Source organism: Protopterus annectens, chromosome 3.part1 (assembly GCF_019279795.1).
Source record: "Protopterus annectens isolate FY-2018-M chromosome 3.part1, PAN1.0, whole genome shotgun sequence".
In the NCBI taxonomy this organism is placed as follows: domain Eukaryota; kingdom Metazoa; phylum Chordata; order Ceratodontiformes; family Protopteridae; genus Protopterus; species Protopterus annectens.
Genome location: NC_056732.1, coordinates 1912037465 through 1912054862, shown reverse-complemented (window position 1 = coordinate 1912054862; position 17398 = coordinate 1912037465). Strand labels below are relative to the sequence as shown.

The 17398-nt window shown below is 43.4% G+C and overlaps 1 protein-coding gene across 4 annotated transcripts in view; it reads left to right on the top strand.

Annotated features, from left to right (window-relative positions):
- The window catches only part of LOC122798823 (ubiquitin carboxyl-terminal hydrolase 2-like), a 1648319-nt gene extending 1645024 nt beyond the window's left edge, over nt 1-3295 (top strand). For all 4 annotated transcript variants that reach the window (XM_044067950.1, XM_044067948.1, XM_044067949.1 and 1 more), the window contains one exon: nt 3236-3295. In XM_044067950.1, the coding sequence (XP_043923885.1) occupies nt 3236-3284 (49 nt within the window). In that variant the 3' untranslated portion in view covers nt 3285-3295. The remainder of the gene's footprint in view (nt 1-3235) is intronic.
- Nucleotides 3296-17398: the final 14103 nt, after the last annotated feature.

Sequence of the window (17398 nt, the reverse complement as noted above, 5' to 3'; positions counted from 1 at the left end):
CCCAGTAATTATTATTGAGAACTACAAACATTCTCCAAAACTGAGAACTACAAAACAGTTTCCAAAGAGACTTTACTAAGTTGTGTGATTGGACATATTCCAAGAGACTTTTAATCAACCACAAGAAAAGTAATGTAACAATCTTCTCATCATCAAAGAAATTACACAAAACTCCTCCATTCATATAACTGATAGTAAAGGTAACACTGTTCCAGTTGCTGGAGAGCAAGAATATCTAGGACTTATCCATGACCCTGCTTTAACATTAACATTTACTGCTAATGCTGACTCTGACAGTACTAAATAATCCAGGCATGGAGAAATCACAGCTGTCATTTCATTACTATAGCTGGATTGGGCATACAACACTGCATTTGCTGGAAAATGCAAATGGATTCGGCCGATTTTCAAGACCCTTCTCAACTATGTAGCCTAACTGCAAACTTCTGTACTTAGAAAGCTACTCTCTAGTAGCAAACAAACTGTATAACATTATCTTGGCAAATTCCTTTCAATCAAAAATCCTGGTGTGATACTAAAAAGTCCAAGATACAACCTCGTCAAAGATGAAAAGATCTGTCACCTTCTGTGTGGAACCATCTCCCTGATAATATGAAAAATATCAGCCTTCTGATAGTTTTTTTGAAATCCCTTACCTCTTAGTTGTCGAATGAAGAAAAAGGCAGATGTAAGCACGTATATCTTGCTACAAGAGAACTTTATTCTCTCCTCACTGTTTTCTCTGCTAACCTAAGCTAGCACGTTCAGTTGATAAAGCAGGCAAAATAACCTGTGTAACACACAAACATTTTTCATATGTGTAAGTAATCTGTTTATTGGCAGGTCATATCACACTGGAGTAAAGCCAGGATGACCACTGGAGAGACCACAGGAGGAGGATGGGAGTTTGTGGACAACATCGACTTGCTTATCCTGGGGGGAGGGTGGCAGCAGCCTAAGCTGTCTGCAGTACAGCAGAGTTACAAGCCTGGCAAAGCTCCATGCTGCATAAGCAGTGTGCTGCTTAATTGAGAAGTTGCTCATGCATGGAAACATGCATGCATATCCCAAGGGCAACAGTTGCAAAGCTTGCAAGGATGCCTTAAGGTGGTGGGGATTAGGGCACACCCCAGCAGCAGTGTTGCACCGATTTCCTCAATATCTTCCTCGCTAGCACCACAAATGGGTTGGGTTAAGCCATTCTAAACTGGGTCTGGTAGACCCACAGAATGAGATGAGAATCTGGTGGTAGCTAATGGTTAACTGTGGAGAAAAAATAATTTAATTTTATTGTATCCAAGTGCTGCAGAAAATGCAAATGGACTCAACAAATTTCCAGACTCCTTGAATATTGAAAATTACCCATACAGTTCTCCCTTAATTGTTCCTAAGTGCCGTTCATGCATGCAGCTTTTTTTTACATCATTACAACATGTAGCTTTATCTACAGATACTGTTTTAAGTTGCTGCCATTGTATTATTTGACATTGTGGTATACTGAGTCAGTGTCACTTCAAATGCTATACTTTGTTTTCCTCACCTGCTTGGCTTGGTTGTGGCTGGAAAGGGTCTGTGGCCTAGTGCACTCACACAGTTAAACAAACACACAAGTAAAATAAATCTTTAACTCCTTGAGTAGAAGTTATCCTATAGTGCGTAGAGCACCATGATTATGCTCCACAGCTGCAGCAACAATAAGCTTGTTAAGAACCTTTCTGATGTCAGGAAGGTGCTTATCGAGCTTTTGTTTAGCATCATCACCATTATTATGCTCCAGTCTCACACCAGAACATTAGCAGCGGTCATAAACTGCCAATGAAAACTGGTGGGAAGTACAAACAAGTTTAAAAACCCACTAAACATTCCATTCAGATGCGGTGGTGGTGCTGCGGTAGCGTTGTCGCCTCACAGTAAGACGTTGACCTGTTCGATTCTCAGCTAGAGCGTCTTCTGTGTGGAGACATGCGTGGAGACATGCGTGAATGGCCGTACCTTCGTTGAAGGTTGTGCGTCAGGGCCGGCAACTCGGCACGTAAAAATCTACTGCCAATCATTAGCAGACCGGAGTTTCCGCTGTGGCGACCCCTAACCGGGAAAAGCCGAAAGTTACAACAAGAATGAAGCATTTAAGCAAGCAATAATGTCCAACATGGTGGGTGCTACAGTGAAGTAATGTATTGTATTTGTTTTATTTTTAGTATGTACTTATTTTTTTATATTTTTTATATGAAATAGTTGGTTTATTTCTTAATGTTTCAGAGTTGGTGTATGCTATGTAATTGTTGTAGAAAGTACTTTACATCCAAAATACAAGTTATATAGCTATTTTATAGTGTGTACATGTATATAAATACACACACACACACACACACACACACACACACACACACACACACACACACACACACACACACACACACACACACAGTTCCTTGCAACCATTGCCACTTCAGTTAATTGCTTTAGTTCTGTTTCCCACTTGAGCTGATTAACTGCATCTTTTTAGGAGCCTGGATTAGCAAGGAAAAAGGGAAATAGCAGGTCCTTGTAACTGCTGGTACTGCAGTTGTTATTTTTGCCTACTTTTTATTTTGTTACTTTTATTTACTTTTCTGTATTATTTTATTTTTCCTTTTTGCTGACTGAGCTTTTTAAGAGCTGGGGTTGGCGTGGAGAAATGAAATGTTAGCTTCATTAAAAGATTCCAGTTTCAGCATATGGAGTTTGTTAGAACAGGCAAAATGTTTACATTGTTCTTCCTGTGCATTATTTCACCCCTTTGGAATGTCAGGTGGTCACTGGTGATTGCTAATTCTTCAAGCCCATTTTCTAATAGAGTTTAAACCTCTTTGCACTTCCTGACTCTTCTGTCTATGTGGCAGTGGTAAGTGAGTTAACAGCTTTCAGAGGTTAGTGGTCTTACTCGCTGTAATACTTGAGACCATGTTAAGTGTCATCCTTACAAAAACGTATGATTGGGTCTGTCTGATTATATGGTCAGAGACCCAGTCATAATCCTGTATGTTTAGGTGGGCACTACTAATTTCAACAAAGACTGGAATGCTACAGATAAATGTCTGAGATGAGTATCCTCATTGGTACTACACTGTGTATAGACCAGAAGAGGGGGGGGGGTGCTGTTTCAGTGGAAAAACAAGATTTGATATTCCCAGATTTAATTCCATCTGAATAAAGCCTTTTAATTCACATATACATTTTTTCTTTTCTTTTCCAGGGCCAGCATAGTTAAACGAAAAGATCAACCATCTACACACACAAGATAATGAACCCAGGTAATCTTCATAGGATTTTTTAGTTAGTAGTAACTTTTCCCAGTAATCAGTGTGATGTTTCTGCCTATACATCCTGCATGCCACCTTCTCAAGTTTTCTCCTAGTTGTACCGTAAAAGCAGGTAAAACCTCACATACTAACTTTCCAAGTTTTAGACTACAAATAAATAAATAAATACATACATCTAATTCATATAGTATGGATTTTCCATCTTACTGCAGCTGTTACATCTAGAATCTCTCATTTAATTGCAGACAGCTAACAGCACTGGACTGCAAAGGAGATCTGGGCTTTAATACATACAGGACAAGCAGTTCTTCATCATCTACATTGAGAAGGAAAGCAAAGGACTGTAGAGGACATCTGAGCTTTAGTACTTACAAGACAGTACCCCGGCCTTGCAAGGCTACAATGCCTTCCACACTTTCAGTCCTCAAATTGAAGGTATGAGAACCAAAGGAGGTGGAGTGTCTATCTTCATTAAAGTAAATTACGCCCCTAGACTGGTTAGACAGGATAACTCTATGGAGTTACTTCTAGTCCAAATTACTGTGGGTAAGACATGTCATCATCAGTTATAGGTCCACTTCCATGAACCAAGAAGTCCACACAGCTTATTTAGATCTACTTGGGACAATTAAAGTACAACCTAACACCCTAGTCATGAGTGATTTAAACTAACCCTCCATTAACTGGGAAACTTATATGAGCCCCGAACTCACTCTCACAAAACTTCCTGGACTTTAACTCAAATGCCCCGAAATAAATAGTGCAACACCCCACAAGGGGCTCTAATATTCTAGAGCTGGTCCTCACCAATATGAGTGGCCGATGGAATGCATTAAGTTTATTGCCCGCACTGGTTAAATCCAGCCATAAATCAGTCATTTTTGAAGCAGCAATAGCACCAAAACTCCCCAAAGGAGAAGTCAGGCTAAAAAACTTCACCACAGCTAAATATACTGTCCTAATGTATGGTACAATCAACTTCCAAGCTCCAGTTTCCATAGATGGCATTGACAGCTGTACTAAGGTATACACTGATGGCTCTGTATAAAGATCTACACAAATGTATAGACACAGCCATGCCTGATAGGATTACAGTAAGATCCTCAAGCTAAAAACAAACCTTCCTGGTGGACATCTAGCAGAAGCCGCGGTGGTGCAGCGGTACCATTGTCGCCTCACAGCAACAGGTTCTCACATTCGATTCTTGGCTGGAGCACCTGCTGTGTGGAGTCTGCATGTCCTCCCCGCGGTTGGGTGGCGTTCGAAAGACATGCTTGAAAGGGCGTGCCTTCGCTGAAGGTTGGGCGTTGAGCTGGCACCTCGGCACTGTAAAAATCTACTGCCAATCATAGGTTCATAGGTTGATACTAGGCTATCTGCCCTAGGGCATTTATAAGCCTAGCCAGAGTGTGTTTGGCTTTCGCCACCCTTTTAGATTAGTTGACTGTGCCTCTGTACAGTAGGTCACAGAAGATAGCCCTTTTAAGGTTAGTTTACTGTGCCTCTGTCTAGTAGGGACACAGAAGAGATCCCAAGGGGTAAATCTACGATCTCCCATCCACTCATCAAGATTTCTCTTGAAGAGGGTCATTGAAGGGCTCTGCCTAACATGGATTGGGATTTTGTTCCAGAGTGAGGGGAGCCTCTGGGATATTAATCTGTCCCTCCAGCATGTCCTATTTATTTCTGTGCTGAGGTTCAAGTCCATGGAGCGTGTAGCTCTAAGGGATTTTGATTTCCTGAGGTGGAGCATGTCCATTAATTCTGGGTTGGATATGGCTTTATACGTCAGACACAGATCGCCTCTGAGTAGGCGGTAAGCAACTGAGTAGAGCTGGAGTTTCTTTAGCCTAACTGCTTAGGGCATCTGTTTGAGTCCCTTGATCCTCTTGGTGAGGTACGTTTGGGGTCTTTCCAGTTGCTGCAGGTGTCGGGTAAGATACATCCCAAATGGGGCATTGTATTCAATTATGGGCCTAATGAGTGATGAGTAGAGGGGCACAGTGACCTCTCTTGATCTAGATGTGAACCCTTTCGTGATAAGGTGGGCTATATAGAAGGTCTTTCTAACCACTTTGGCAACGTGATTGTCAAAGGAGAGATTGCTATCTACTTGGGTCCCCAAATCCCTAATTACTTCTTCTGTACTTAATGGATTACCACCTATGAGGTAATTTGTGGGCACTTTGTTTTTCCCAAAGGGGATGACTATGCACTTTTTGGCATTTAGCTTTAGGCCATGGCTCTGGCACCAGTTATCCGTCTCTGTGAGACTCTTTTGGAGGATGCTTGTGTCAGTCGGTGAGTCGATTATGGCACCCAGTTTGCAGTCATCTGCGAACTTGGTCAGCCATCGTACTCCCGTGTTAGCCTGTACCTCAGAGAAATATATACCGAACAAGAGAGGTCCCAGGACTAAGCCTTGTGGGACGTTACTTGTAACTGGTTTAGAGTCTGACATGGCACCTGCAATTCTGACCATGTGGGTTCTATCCCTGAGCCAGTTTGCAACCCATCTTGTGACATAGGGGTTGATATTTAAGCTGGTGAGCTTATTTATGATGCCCGAGTGGGGTATTGTGTCGAAGGCTTTTGCGAGGTCCAGGTAGGCTGTGTGGACTACCTTCCCTTCATCTATGGCCTTGGTGACTGTTTCAAAAAAGTTGACCAGGTTCAAGAGGCAAGATCTGCCCTTAACAAAGCTGAATTGGGTAGGATCCAGTGTTTGGAGGTTCCCAATATCTTTGTTTATGAGTTCCATGATGATACGCTCCATAGCTTTGCAGACCAGGCTAGTCAGGCTTATAGGGCGATAGTTTCCGGGGTCCGTTGTGGCACCACCTTTGTGGAGTGGGACCACTGTTGCTATACGCCATTCCTTGGGTACATATCCTGTAGTAAGGCTGAGATTGAACAGTGACTTTGTGAGGGTTCAGTTCTTCTTGGAGCTTGTGTAAGACGCAGTCCGGGACACCATCCGGTCCCATTGATGCTGTGTTTTTTGCTTTGGAGAGGGCAGCTCTCACCTGTGCATCTGTGATGTCAGGGAGGCTACACTGTGTTGGGATAGACATTTGCTCTTTTGCGGGGGAAGGGGGGGGAGTTTGCACTGAACCTGTCTGCCAGGATGTTGGCAATGCCTGTATTTTTTGTCATTTTGTACTAACTCAGAGCATATCTGGGAGTTGCCACCCAGGTTCCTCACATAACTAAAGAAGGCCTTGTGATTATCTTTAGCATCTTGTGCAATTTTTCTTTCAAAGCTGGCTTTAGATGATTTTATGAGGGATCGTAGTTTCTTGCTAGTACTGATCAGAGATGCCTTCCCTTTTTGGGATTTTGCTCTATCATGTAGTAGCTTCCTCCTTCTGTTGTATAGCTTATTTATGGCTGGGGTCCACCAGAGTTCCGCTGTGGCGACCTCTAACCGAGAAAAGCCAAAAGAAGAACAACAATAATAAGCAAAAGAAGCTGCTGTCTAAAAATACAAAAATGAGAACCCAGAACTGGGTAATCACCCTCCTTGGCCTAAAAAAGCAAATAAGACAACTTGTAAAATCCTCAAAGAACAACTAAGAGAAATATTTAGCAACTATAGCCAAGGGTAACCATAAGGCTTTCTTCACCTATGTCCGCAACCTAAAAGGTAGGACTCAGATGTGTGCTGAACTAATTGTGGATGATATTGCACACACTGACCCTGCAGAAATTGCAAAACTGCTAGCTGATAGGATTGGTGAAAATTTCATTTCCTATCCCTCCCAAGCATACCACAAACTAAGTGTTCAGCATCATCTCTTCCCTGCATTTCCAAATAGCAAGTCATCAATACTTTCTCCAAGACTAAGAACACCGCCTCCATGAGACCAGATGGCATTCTTAAACAAGAGATGGCTACTCCACTAGGCAACCTATTCAACCACAGCCTGAGTACTGACTTTGTCCTCACTGAATAGAAAACAGTGACTGTTGTCTTCCTCCAGAAGGGCGGCTTGGCAGCAGACCCAGGTAACTATAGACCCATGAGTTTAAACAGCCTTATTTGTAAGGCAATGGAACGAATCATCATGAATCTCTTAAATAAGTCTATAGGTGACATCCATACTCTAGATCCATCCCATTTCAGTTTTGTCAAAGGCAAGTCATGCCTGCTGAACCTGATTGAGTTTTTTGAGACTGCATCCAGAGCCATAGATAAAGGCAAAGCTGTGCACTCAGCCTATCTTGACTTGGCCAAGGCCTTTGACACAGTTCTAAATTCGAGCATCATTGACAAACTAACCCAGTTGAATATCAACTCCTATGTTGTCAGATGGGTTGCAGACTGGCTCACAGATTGACAACACTCAGTCAGAGTGAGAGACTTCACCTCTACCAGGAAACCTGGCAGTAGTGGGGGCCCACAAGGGTCCATGCTGGGCCCCCTTTTGTTTGGCATTTACTTCTCAGAAGTCCAGGCCAAAATGGAGGGGCTGTTGCTAACCAAGTTTGCAGATAACTGGAAATTAGGTGTCATCATTAAATCCCCTAGCGATGCCAGCATTCTTCAAAAGGGGCCTTACAAAGACCAGTGATTGGTGCCAAAGCCATGGTCTAAACTGAATGCTAAAAAAATGCATCATCGTTTCCTGTGGTAAAAACAATGCCCCTGCTGATTATAAAATAAACAATAATACACTAAGTACCAATTCTGTAGTGAGACACCTGGGAATACAAGTTGACTGTGACTGCAAATTTGACCACCATGTTTCTACTGTGGTGAGGAAGGCATTCTACATCATTTACCTGATTAGCAAAGGCATCGCCTCAAGAGCAAACAAGGTAATAACTCCCTTGTACTCATCCATCATCTCAAGGTTATAACTCCCCTGCAGTCGTCTGTCATCAGGCCTTTTATTGAATATAATGCTCCCTTTGGTATGTACCATACCAGACACCTGCAGCAACTTGAGAGACCTCAGAGATTTCTAAAATAATCCAGGGTCTCCAGCACATATCTTATATTGACAGACTGAAGTCGCTGTCACTGTACTCAGTAGTGTATAGACTAGTTAGAGGTGACTTATGTCTGGCTTACAGGGCTATCTCTGACCCAAATCTAGTGAAAATGCTGCACATGGGACTAGAGTCACACGTTCCAGAGACAGATACATCTGTCAGAGGTTGCCACTCCTCTGGAATAGGCTTCCAGTCCACTTCAAGCGGAGTACCTCCATGACTCTGTTTTAAGCACATTCTAGATGACTAGATGGGAAACCATATCCGCCACATAACACAAGCACTCAGGTCACTACAGAACAAGTACAAATATGACTTTGTCATTGTCCATGTTGGTGTAAATAAACTGAGCCGTACCTCTCTGGACTACATGAAGAGACATGGAGGAGCTCTCTGATCATGTAGCCCGGGCCGGTATGACCCTGACCCTGAGTAGCATCCTGCTCTCACCAAAAATGATATCACTGTATAGAGAAAGAATTCTCAATTTCAGCAATTGGCTAAGTTTCTGGTGTCATTCAAAGAGGATCCAGCATCTGTCCGCCTGGGATGACATGCTCGACAAGCCACACTGCTTCGCTAGAGACTGCTTGCACCTGTCACCCTTAGGCTTTCGAATACTGGCCAAGGCTCTTGCCACCCCCATAGTGCCTTTTGTAGGCAAGACTCAAAAGACAAAATCACCACCGTAATTAGCACAAGTAACAAAAAAACTGAGGGTAATGCTACTCAGCGCCAGAAGTCTAAACCTCAAAATTCACTCACTCGAGGCACTCCTCAGTGTGGAGAAAATCGATATATGTGCAGTAACAGAAACCTGGTTTAAGGCTCCAGAGAGCACCCCAGCACTACCAGGCCACAACTCATACCATACATTTTGGCCACAGAACCCAAACCGAAATACAAAAGGCAGGGGCATATCCATATTCATCAAGGATACCCACACCTCCAGGTTAGTGGCACAGCACGATGCTTCCGAGATCATCCATGTGCAACTAACAACGGGTAAAACTGCAATTCAAATTGTAGCTTGCTACAGATCACCCACCATGTCCCAGGACCCCCATTCCTCATTTCTGGAAACACTGGGAAACATAACGATCCTACCAAACTCCCTAATATGGGGTGATTTCAATTACCCAAACATTAACTGGGAGAACTACTCAAGTACAAACTCCCTTGCCCAACATTTCCTAGAATTTATAAACTCAAATGCCCTGGTTCAACTGGTCATCACTCCCACCAGAGGTGACAACATATTGGATCTGGTCATCACCAACATGGGCGACCGGTGTTCCACACCGGAGGTCACCCCTTCGCTGGTTAGATTTGACCATAAACAAATCACTTTGGATATCCACATTCTGCCCCCACCCCCCAGACAAGGAAACCACTGTGAAAAACTTTTCAAAAGCAGACTTCACGTTACTTAAGACTGAGGTGGAACGTTTCAAAGCCCCCATGCTAAAGGATAACCCTGTCCAAGCTGCAAAATCCTTTACTAATGCATTCTGTGGGCACCTACAAGAATGCATGGATTGTGCCATCCCAAGCAAAACCAAGACTCACTCCTCCAAGAAAAGGAAACCAGTCTGGTGGACCCCTGCCATAAACAAGCTGTACAATAGAAGGAGGAAACTAGTACAGAAAAGAGTAAAATCCCAAGAAGGGAAGACATCCCTGATCAACAAGAAACTACGATCCCTCATACAATCATCCAAGGCGAGCTTTGAAAGAAAAATTGCCAAGGACTCCAAAGATAACCACAAGGCATTCTTTGTCTATGTCAAGAATCTAAGTGGCAATGCTCAGATTTGCCTGGAGTTAGTGCAGAATGGCACAAAATGCACTGAACCGACCAATATCGCCAACATCCTGGCAGACGGGTTCAGTGCAAATTTCACCCCCCTCTCACCCCCAAAAGGGCCGATAACCATACCAGAAGAATGTAAAGTCCCTGAAATCGCAGACACTCAGGTTAAAACAGCCCTCTCCCAAGCCAAAAACACAGCATCGATGTGACCGGATGGTGTCCCAGGCTGCGTCCAACATGAGCTCAAAGATGAACTAACCCCTCACCTAAACACACTGTTCAAACTCAGCCTCCACACAGGCTACGTACCCATAGAGTGGCACACAGCAACGGTTATTCCGCTCCACAAAGGTAGAGCCACAACAGACCCACGGGAACTATTGCCCTATAAGCCTGACTAGCTTGGTCTGCAAGGCTATGGAGCGCATCATCATGGAACTCATTGGGAACCTCCAAACACTGGCCCTACCCAGTTCAGCTTTGTTAAGGGCAGATCATGCCTTCTAAACCTGGTGGACTTCTTTGAGACAGTTACCAAGGCTATAGACGAGGGAAAGGTGGTACACACAGTCTACCTAGACATCGCTAAGGCCTTCAACACCATTCCCCATTCTGGTATTATAAACAAGCTCACCAGCCTGAACATAAACCCCTATGTCACAAGAAGGGTTGCCAACTGGACAGAACCCACATGGTGAGAGTTGTGGGAGCTAGGTCCGACTCTAAACCGGTTACAAGTGGTGTTCTCCAGGGCTTGGTCCTAGGACCCCTCCTGTTCGGCATATACTTCTCAAGAGGTACAGGCAAACACAGGAGGACTATGGCTGACCATGTTCACACTCGACTGCAAACTAGGGGCTATAATTGACTCTCCGGCTGACACAGACATCCTCCAAAAGTGTCTCACAGAGATGGATACCTGGTGTCAAAATCTTGGCCTCAAGCTAAATGCCAAAAAGTGCATAGTCATCCCCTTTGGAAAAAACAAAGTACCCACAAACTACCACATAGGTGGTAGTCTCCTAAATACAGAAGACATAATAAGGGATCTGGGGGCCCAAGTAGATAGTAATCTCACCTTTGATAATCACATTGCCAAAGTGGTTAGAAAATCCTTTTACGTGGCCCATCTAATCACAAAAGTGTTCGCATCCAGATCAAAAGAGGTCATTGTGCCCCTCTACTCATCACTCATCAGACCCATCATAGAGTACAACGCCCCATTTGGGATGTACCTTACAATACACCTGCAACAGCTGGAAAGACCACAAAAGTACCTCACCAAGAGGATCACTGACCTCAAACAGATGCCATATGCAGCTCGACTGAAGAAAGTCCAGCTGTACTCGATTGCATACCGCCTACTCAGAGGTGATCTCTGCCTGACATACAAGGCCGTGTCCAACCCAGAATTGAAGGACATGCTCCACCTAAAGAAAACCTTATCCCCTCAAGCCACACATTCTAGGAATATAAACCTCACCGCAACAATAAATAAGACGTGCTGGAGGGATAGATTCCTGTCCCAGAGACTTCCATGCTTTGGAACAAGATCTCAATCTACATTAGGCAGAGCTCCTCGCTAACACTCTTCAAAAGAAACCTTGACGAGTGGATGGGAAACAGAAAGTTTACCCCGGGGATCACTTCAGTGGCTCTGCTGGACAGAGGCACAGGGAACTAATCTAAGGGGGCGGCGAAAGCCAACACATTCCGGCTAGGCTTATAAAGGCCTTCGGGCAGATAGCCTAGTACCTACCTATGAACCTATATATTTCTGCCGGAAATTGCCCCTGCTTCTATCCTGGAAATGGGTCGTCCTTGCTAGAAAAATCTTGGGCATAGATAATATCTCACATCTAGTATTATATTGGGATTTACTGGCTAGGCTTTTAAAGACCCTCTGGTCATTAGCCTAGTAACATCCTATGAACAAGCAATTCTTCACCATCTACATGGAGAAGGACTACACAGGAGATCTGAGCTTTAGTACATACAAAACAAGCAATTCTTCACCATGTATATTCAGAAGGACAGCAAAGGACTGTAGAGATCATCTTGGGTTTATTACATACAGGACAAACAATTCTTTGCCATTTACATTGAGAAGGACAGTAAGGGACTGCAGAGGAGATCTAGGCTTTAATACATACAGGACATGTGACTCTTCAAGTCTGTGCATTAAAAAACAAATACCCACAATGCCTTCACCTAAGTGTCTTAGGCAGAAACGACACTATGTAGAACCCCTGTACCAAGCAGCACATGGATATACCTCAAGTAAGTCTCCTCTTCCATTTTCCTTACAGCTGTTGTTAGTCATTGCAGCTTTAAGCTCTAACGCAGATAATATTGTTGCAAAGGAAATAAATAATGTGAGTGACAGGCCCACATCAGACTGGTCAAATTTATGCTGCAGTTTCAGTGATGTAAAGGATTTAAGAACAATGCACCAAGTTGTATGTTTATTACCGTTTTAATTAGTAGCACTGCAACTTGTCTTATCCACTTAGTTTAGAGTTGTTGTCTTTTGGCTTTTCCCAGTTAGAGGTCGCCACAGCGGAACTCCGGTCCGCTCATGATTGGCAGTAGATTTTCACGAACGCCGAGGTGCCAGCTTGACGTTAAACCTTCAATGAAGGCACACCCATTTACGCATCTCTTTCGAACGTCCACCCAACCGCGGGGAGGACATGCAGACCACACAGAAGGCACTCCCCACACTATAGCCGAGAATCGAACGGGAGAACCTCTTGCTGTGTGGCAGCAACGCTACCGCGGCATATAATTTAAGGGGGAGTTCTTGACTAATTAGAAAACTTTTAACTCTGCATGTTTGGCATTCTCATTATGTTTATATTTCTCTCTTGTATACTATGATAATGAGGATATTCCAGAGTTGCAGTAACCATACTTAAGAAATAAATTTTGAGAATTTGCTTTCTTAATGCTCCATTTACAGTTACTAACAGGATATAAAGAGGAATGATCACAGTCCTGAAAGTCCAATACTTAACCTGAAATCAGTTTTAGGACAATAAGAATAATTTCAGAATAGTAGCTAATTTTGGAATGCACATTCTGTTTTAATGTCGTTAAGAGACAATGTCTTTGTTATTTTATTTGTTTGTGTATGTTAACTAGTTGAGTGAGCTGATCCATTTCAGTAACATCCTAGGCTAGAAGACAAAAACTAAACATTGACATACTATTATAACACGTAATTAAATGCAACAGATTGGTAATATGAGATCTGATGTTGTCAATTTTCATTCTATCCTCAACCTCTGGGTTCGGATCCGAGCCTTGGATCTGACTCAGCCTTTACAATAGCTCATGACAACCAGAAAAGCTCTCAAGCTCCTCTGTTACCCATAATGCACCATTCCAAGTTACCTCAGATCTCATTTGCCACTTTGAGAAAGACGTGGTTCCTCCAATAGCTCTCTGGCAGATCAGTGTATTTTCAGTTATATTTTCCTTTTCTAACTTTCCTTCAAATAATTTGCTTTTTAGCGACTAGTTTATGTTAACTGTACAGTTTACCCTTTTTCTTTCCCTTTCCCCTTTATACTCTGTACGAATGTACCTTGCGATACTATTGCTAGTATCCCCTTTTCTACACTTTTCAGTGTAAATGTTATTTTTTTACCGTTCTTGGTATTCTTCTCTAGTTCATGTGCTCCTATTCTTGTTTACATAAAAAAAGTAGAATTTTCTCTGTCTCTTGTCTTCTTGTGTTTTTTTTTGTTTATAAATGGCTGATAAAGATAAGCTGGCTGACTTTAAGAAATTTGAAAAATGCGGTCACAAGATCCCATTTAATGACTCGCATACCCTGTGTGTTTGTCTATTGCTTTGGCCCCATTCACCTGTAGAAGGTCAGTGTATTTGTCATGCATTCAACCACAGAGTATTGGCTGAACACAAGAATAAACTTATTTTGGAAGGTCTTTTGCCTTCCTCCTTTGGTGAGGCAATTTCTGGAGCTTCACCAACACAAAAATATAAAAACAAATCTGGGCAGTCAAGCCCTGCTTCTTCCTCATCTTCAAAAGTTGTGGACAACAGAAGAAAAAGACCTGTCTCGGTGCAAGCCTCTCCATCAGATCCAAATACAAGTAAGGCCAAGACGTCGGATCCAACATGTTTGTCAGATCTGAAAGCAAAAAAAATTTAGACCCTTGGATCCCACTACTTTGGATCCAGCTCAACCCAGAAAGACTGACTCTTCAGATCAGATTCTGGTGGATCCTATGCAAAGTACTACTAAGACCTCTTGGCTGGCATGGCCCCATAAACCATCAAACCTATTCCCTGGAGACCAGATAAAATTACCACACCCCCAGAGGACAAACACTTCTGTACTAAGTGTGCACCGGTAGATGTCATGGTTGTGGCGATAGTCACCAAGAAATAACTAGACAAAGAAAGTTCTTCTATCCATCCTCTGGTCATGGCAGTAGCCACCAAGAAAGAACTAGATGAAGAAAGTTCTTCTACCCATCCTCCTAACAAGGAGTCCAGGATGATGGATATATTTGGGAAGAGTGTTTATTCTCCAGCCACCTTTGCTCTAAGGTCCCTGAATTATCTTTCACATTTTACGAGAGTACAAAGGGATTTGATAAATGAGCTTTCAAATACCCTTTCAGGAACCATGTCTGAAAAAGTACAAGCTTCTGTTGCTTCTCAGCTGGCACTCTACATTCTATATCTAACTCTTCCATGAGGCTCATTTCACATGTAGCCGAAGGAGTAAGTAGAACAGTGGGTTCACGCATATCTGTAAAGAGTCATGCTGGGATGCACTTATACGACTTTGTGGAGCCTTTCCTGTCTTTGTTCTTCAATGGTCCCTTTGATAGCACTTCCTTGTTTGTCCCAAAAGTCAAAAGATACCTTGTCCAGGTGTAAGAAAGATGGAAAGACCCTGTCTGCTGTGGGTGTACATTTTTCCACTCCTAAGAGGCCTTACTCCGGGAATCAGAGAAATAGTGGAAAGATGTGGGTCAAGAAATCACAGGGGCCTTTTCAGAATACACATGGAGATAGTCCCTCTAGAGACAGAGGAGGGATCTTGAGTGGAAGATACCGCCTTCGCAACAGAGGAGTTCCGCAAAATGAAGGGTCTAGAGATAACTTTCTTTGGTAGGCCCTTCCAGCGCTCCTGAAAGGAGGCCCAATTGCCCTACTCTGGAGGCAGTCGGGGGTCTATTGTCCCTGCACCAGGAGAGCCTGTCTAGAAATACGTAGCATCTGATACATGGGTGTAGAGGATCATTTCCAGAGGATACTTTATACACTTTTCCCTTCCTCCTCCCCAAAACAAAAAAAACGCCAATGTTCCACCCAGTCAGAGGGATTAGGCAGCTGTTCATGTTCAAGGCTGCTATAAAAAAAAAAGAGTCATCCAAGAAGTCCCCCCAGACCAGAGAGTATCCAGAACTTACTCAGGGTTCTTTTTAGTCGCAAAAAAGACAGGGGACTGGAGATGGATTGTGGATCTCAGCACATTAAACAATTAGTTCGATACAGCAAGTTCAACATGGCCACGGTTCAGTCCATTCTTCTGTTCTTGGAAAAGGATGACTGGATGAACTCCATAGACCTTCAGGATGCGTACTACCACATAAAAATGGAAAGATGATCCAGAAGGCACCTATGTTTCTGGCTGGGAACCAGTCATTATCAGTTCAGGGTTCTGCCCTTAGATGTTCTTCGTGTTTCACTGTTGCAACCATCACACTTGGGTTATCTGCCTGCAGGTAGCGCTCAGTCAGCCCGAATACCAGAGTCTTGGGATTTCTGCGTCGGATGCTGTCGCCTCTTCCATGACGTCAGGTCATCAGGGGTGTAAAACATGCAGCTGACGCCATTACATCAGCTTTTCTTGCCATGCAGGAGCCCGAAGCAGTTCACAAGTGCCGGTCAGCTGCTTTCTGAAATTCTCGTTGTTCGAGTTTCAAACCTGAAGTCTTCTAAAGCTAAGTACCCCTTTGGGGATCTTTTTTCTTGCTCTAATCGATGTCAGAAAAAGTTAACAATTGTCTTGTCCATGGAAAGCAAATACCCCACAATGATTTTCATTCTTACTGCGTCACCTGTTTAGGCACAGACCACGATGTTCCTTGCTGTCGATTTTGTGCCTTGTTTAATGCCCAAACTATTCATCGTTGGGCTATTTTTGTCACTAAATTCTTTCGCTCTCGTTCTCTGTATTACAAAATGGCTTCGATAAGCCATCCGACTACTGATCTTCTGAAAAAACGTAAGGATAAAGACAGAGGCAGACCGCATAGGTCCAAAACTGCCGACAACGCTTCCGTTAAGCTAGTCGCCAGTCCGCAGGTACTCAGTGAGGCGCTTTCGCAGCCCGATACCTACTTCTACAGATTCGCAGACCTCTGCTGAGATCCATTTGGAGTCCGGTATGCTGCGAGATGCCTCTTCATCTGTGGAACCTGTGGATGTCTCTACCTTGGATGGGGCCGGAGCCGCTGTGCAGGCACCAACTTCTGAAGGTGTATTCTGACCTTCGGATGTTCGTATTAAACCGTCTACTTAGTTTCTGACTAAAACTACCGAGTTTCTCAGGCCCAGAGTTCGCACTACACCTAGAAAAATTATGACCAAAAAGCATGCTCAAGCTCCCATGCCACAGAAAAAAATGCTTAGAATGGCTGAAGACCTTATAACTTTAATTAGGGGAAGTCAGCCTTCCCCCTCTAAAAGACTAAAGATTGATTTTCCTTCTGATTCTACAGACCATGAATCCGATGACTCTGATCCCTGTGATTGCCAGGACATTTCCTTATCTACTTATGAGGATTCAGATGCAGAGGATTCCATTCCCTCTGCCTCCCCTTCAGAGGACTTTTCTTTTGGTGAAACCTTGGATACCTTAAGAAAGCATTTCCGCTGGGAATGCCAGGACTACCCACAATCCAAAAAGAGACTCAGAGAATTTTTAGATTTGCCTCAGCACAGGCCTCTAGCTATACCCCCTGTCCTGGATATTGTAGATGATGTCTTCAAGGAATCCAGTCTTACTCCTGATACTTTATCACCAGCTCCTAGAAAGCCTGACAGGTACTGCAGAGTACCTGACTCTCACAAATTTCTCTTTAAGACTCCCACTGTGGATCCAGAGACCATTTCACAGGGACCTAAAGGTATTAAGGCTACTACAGCCAAAAACCCCACCCCTTCAGACAAGGATTCTAGAGCTTTAGATAGATGGGGTAAGAAGGTATATACCTCTGCAACTCTTGCCATAACGGCT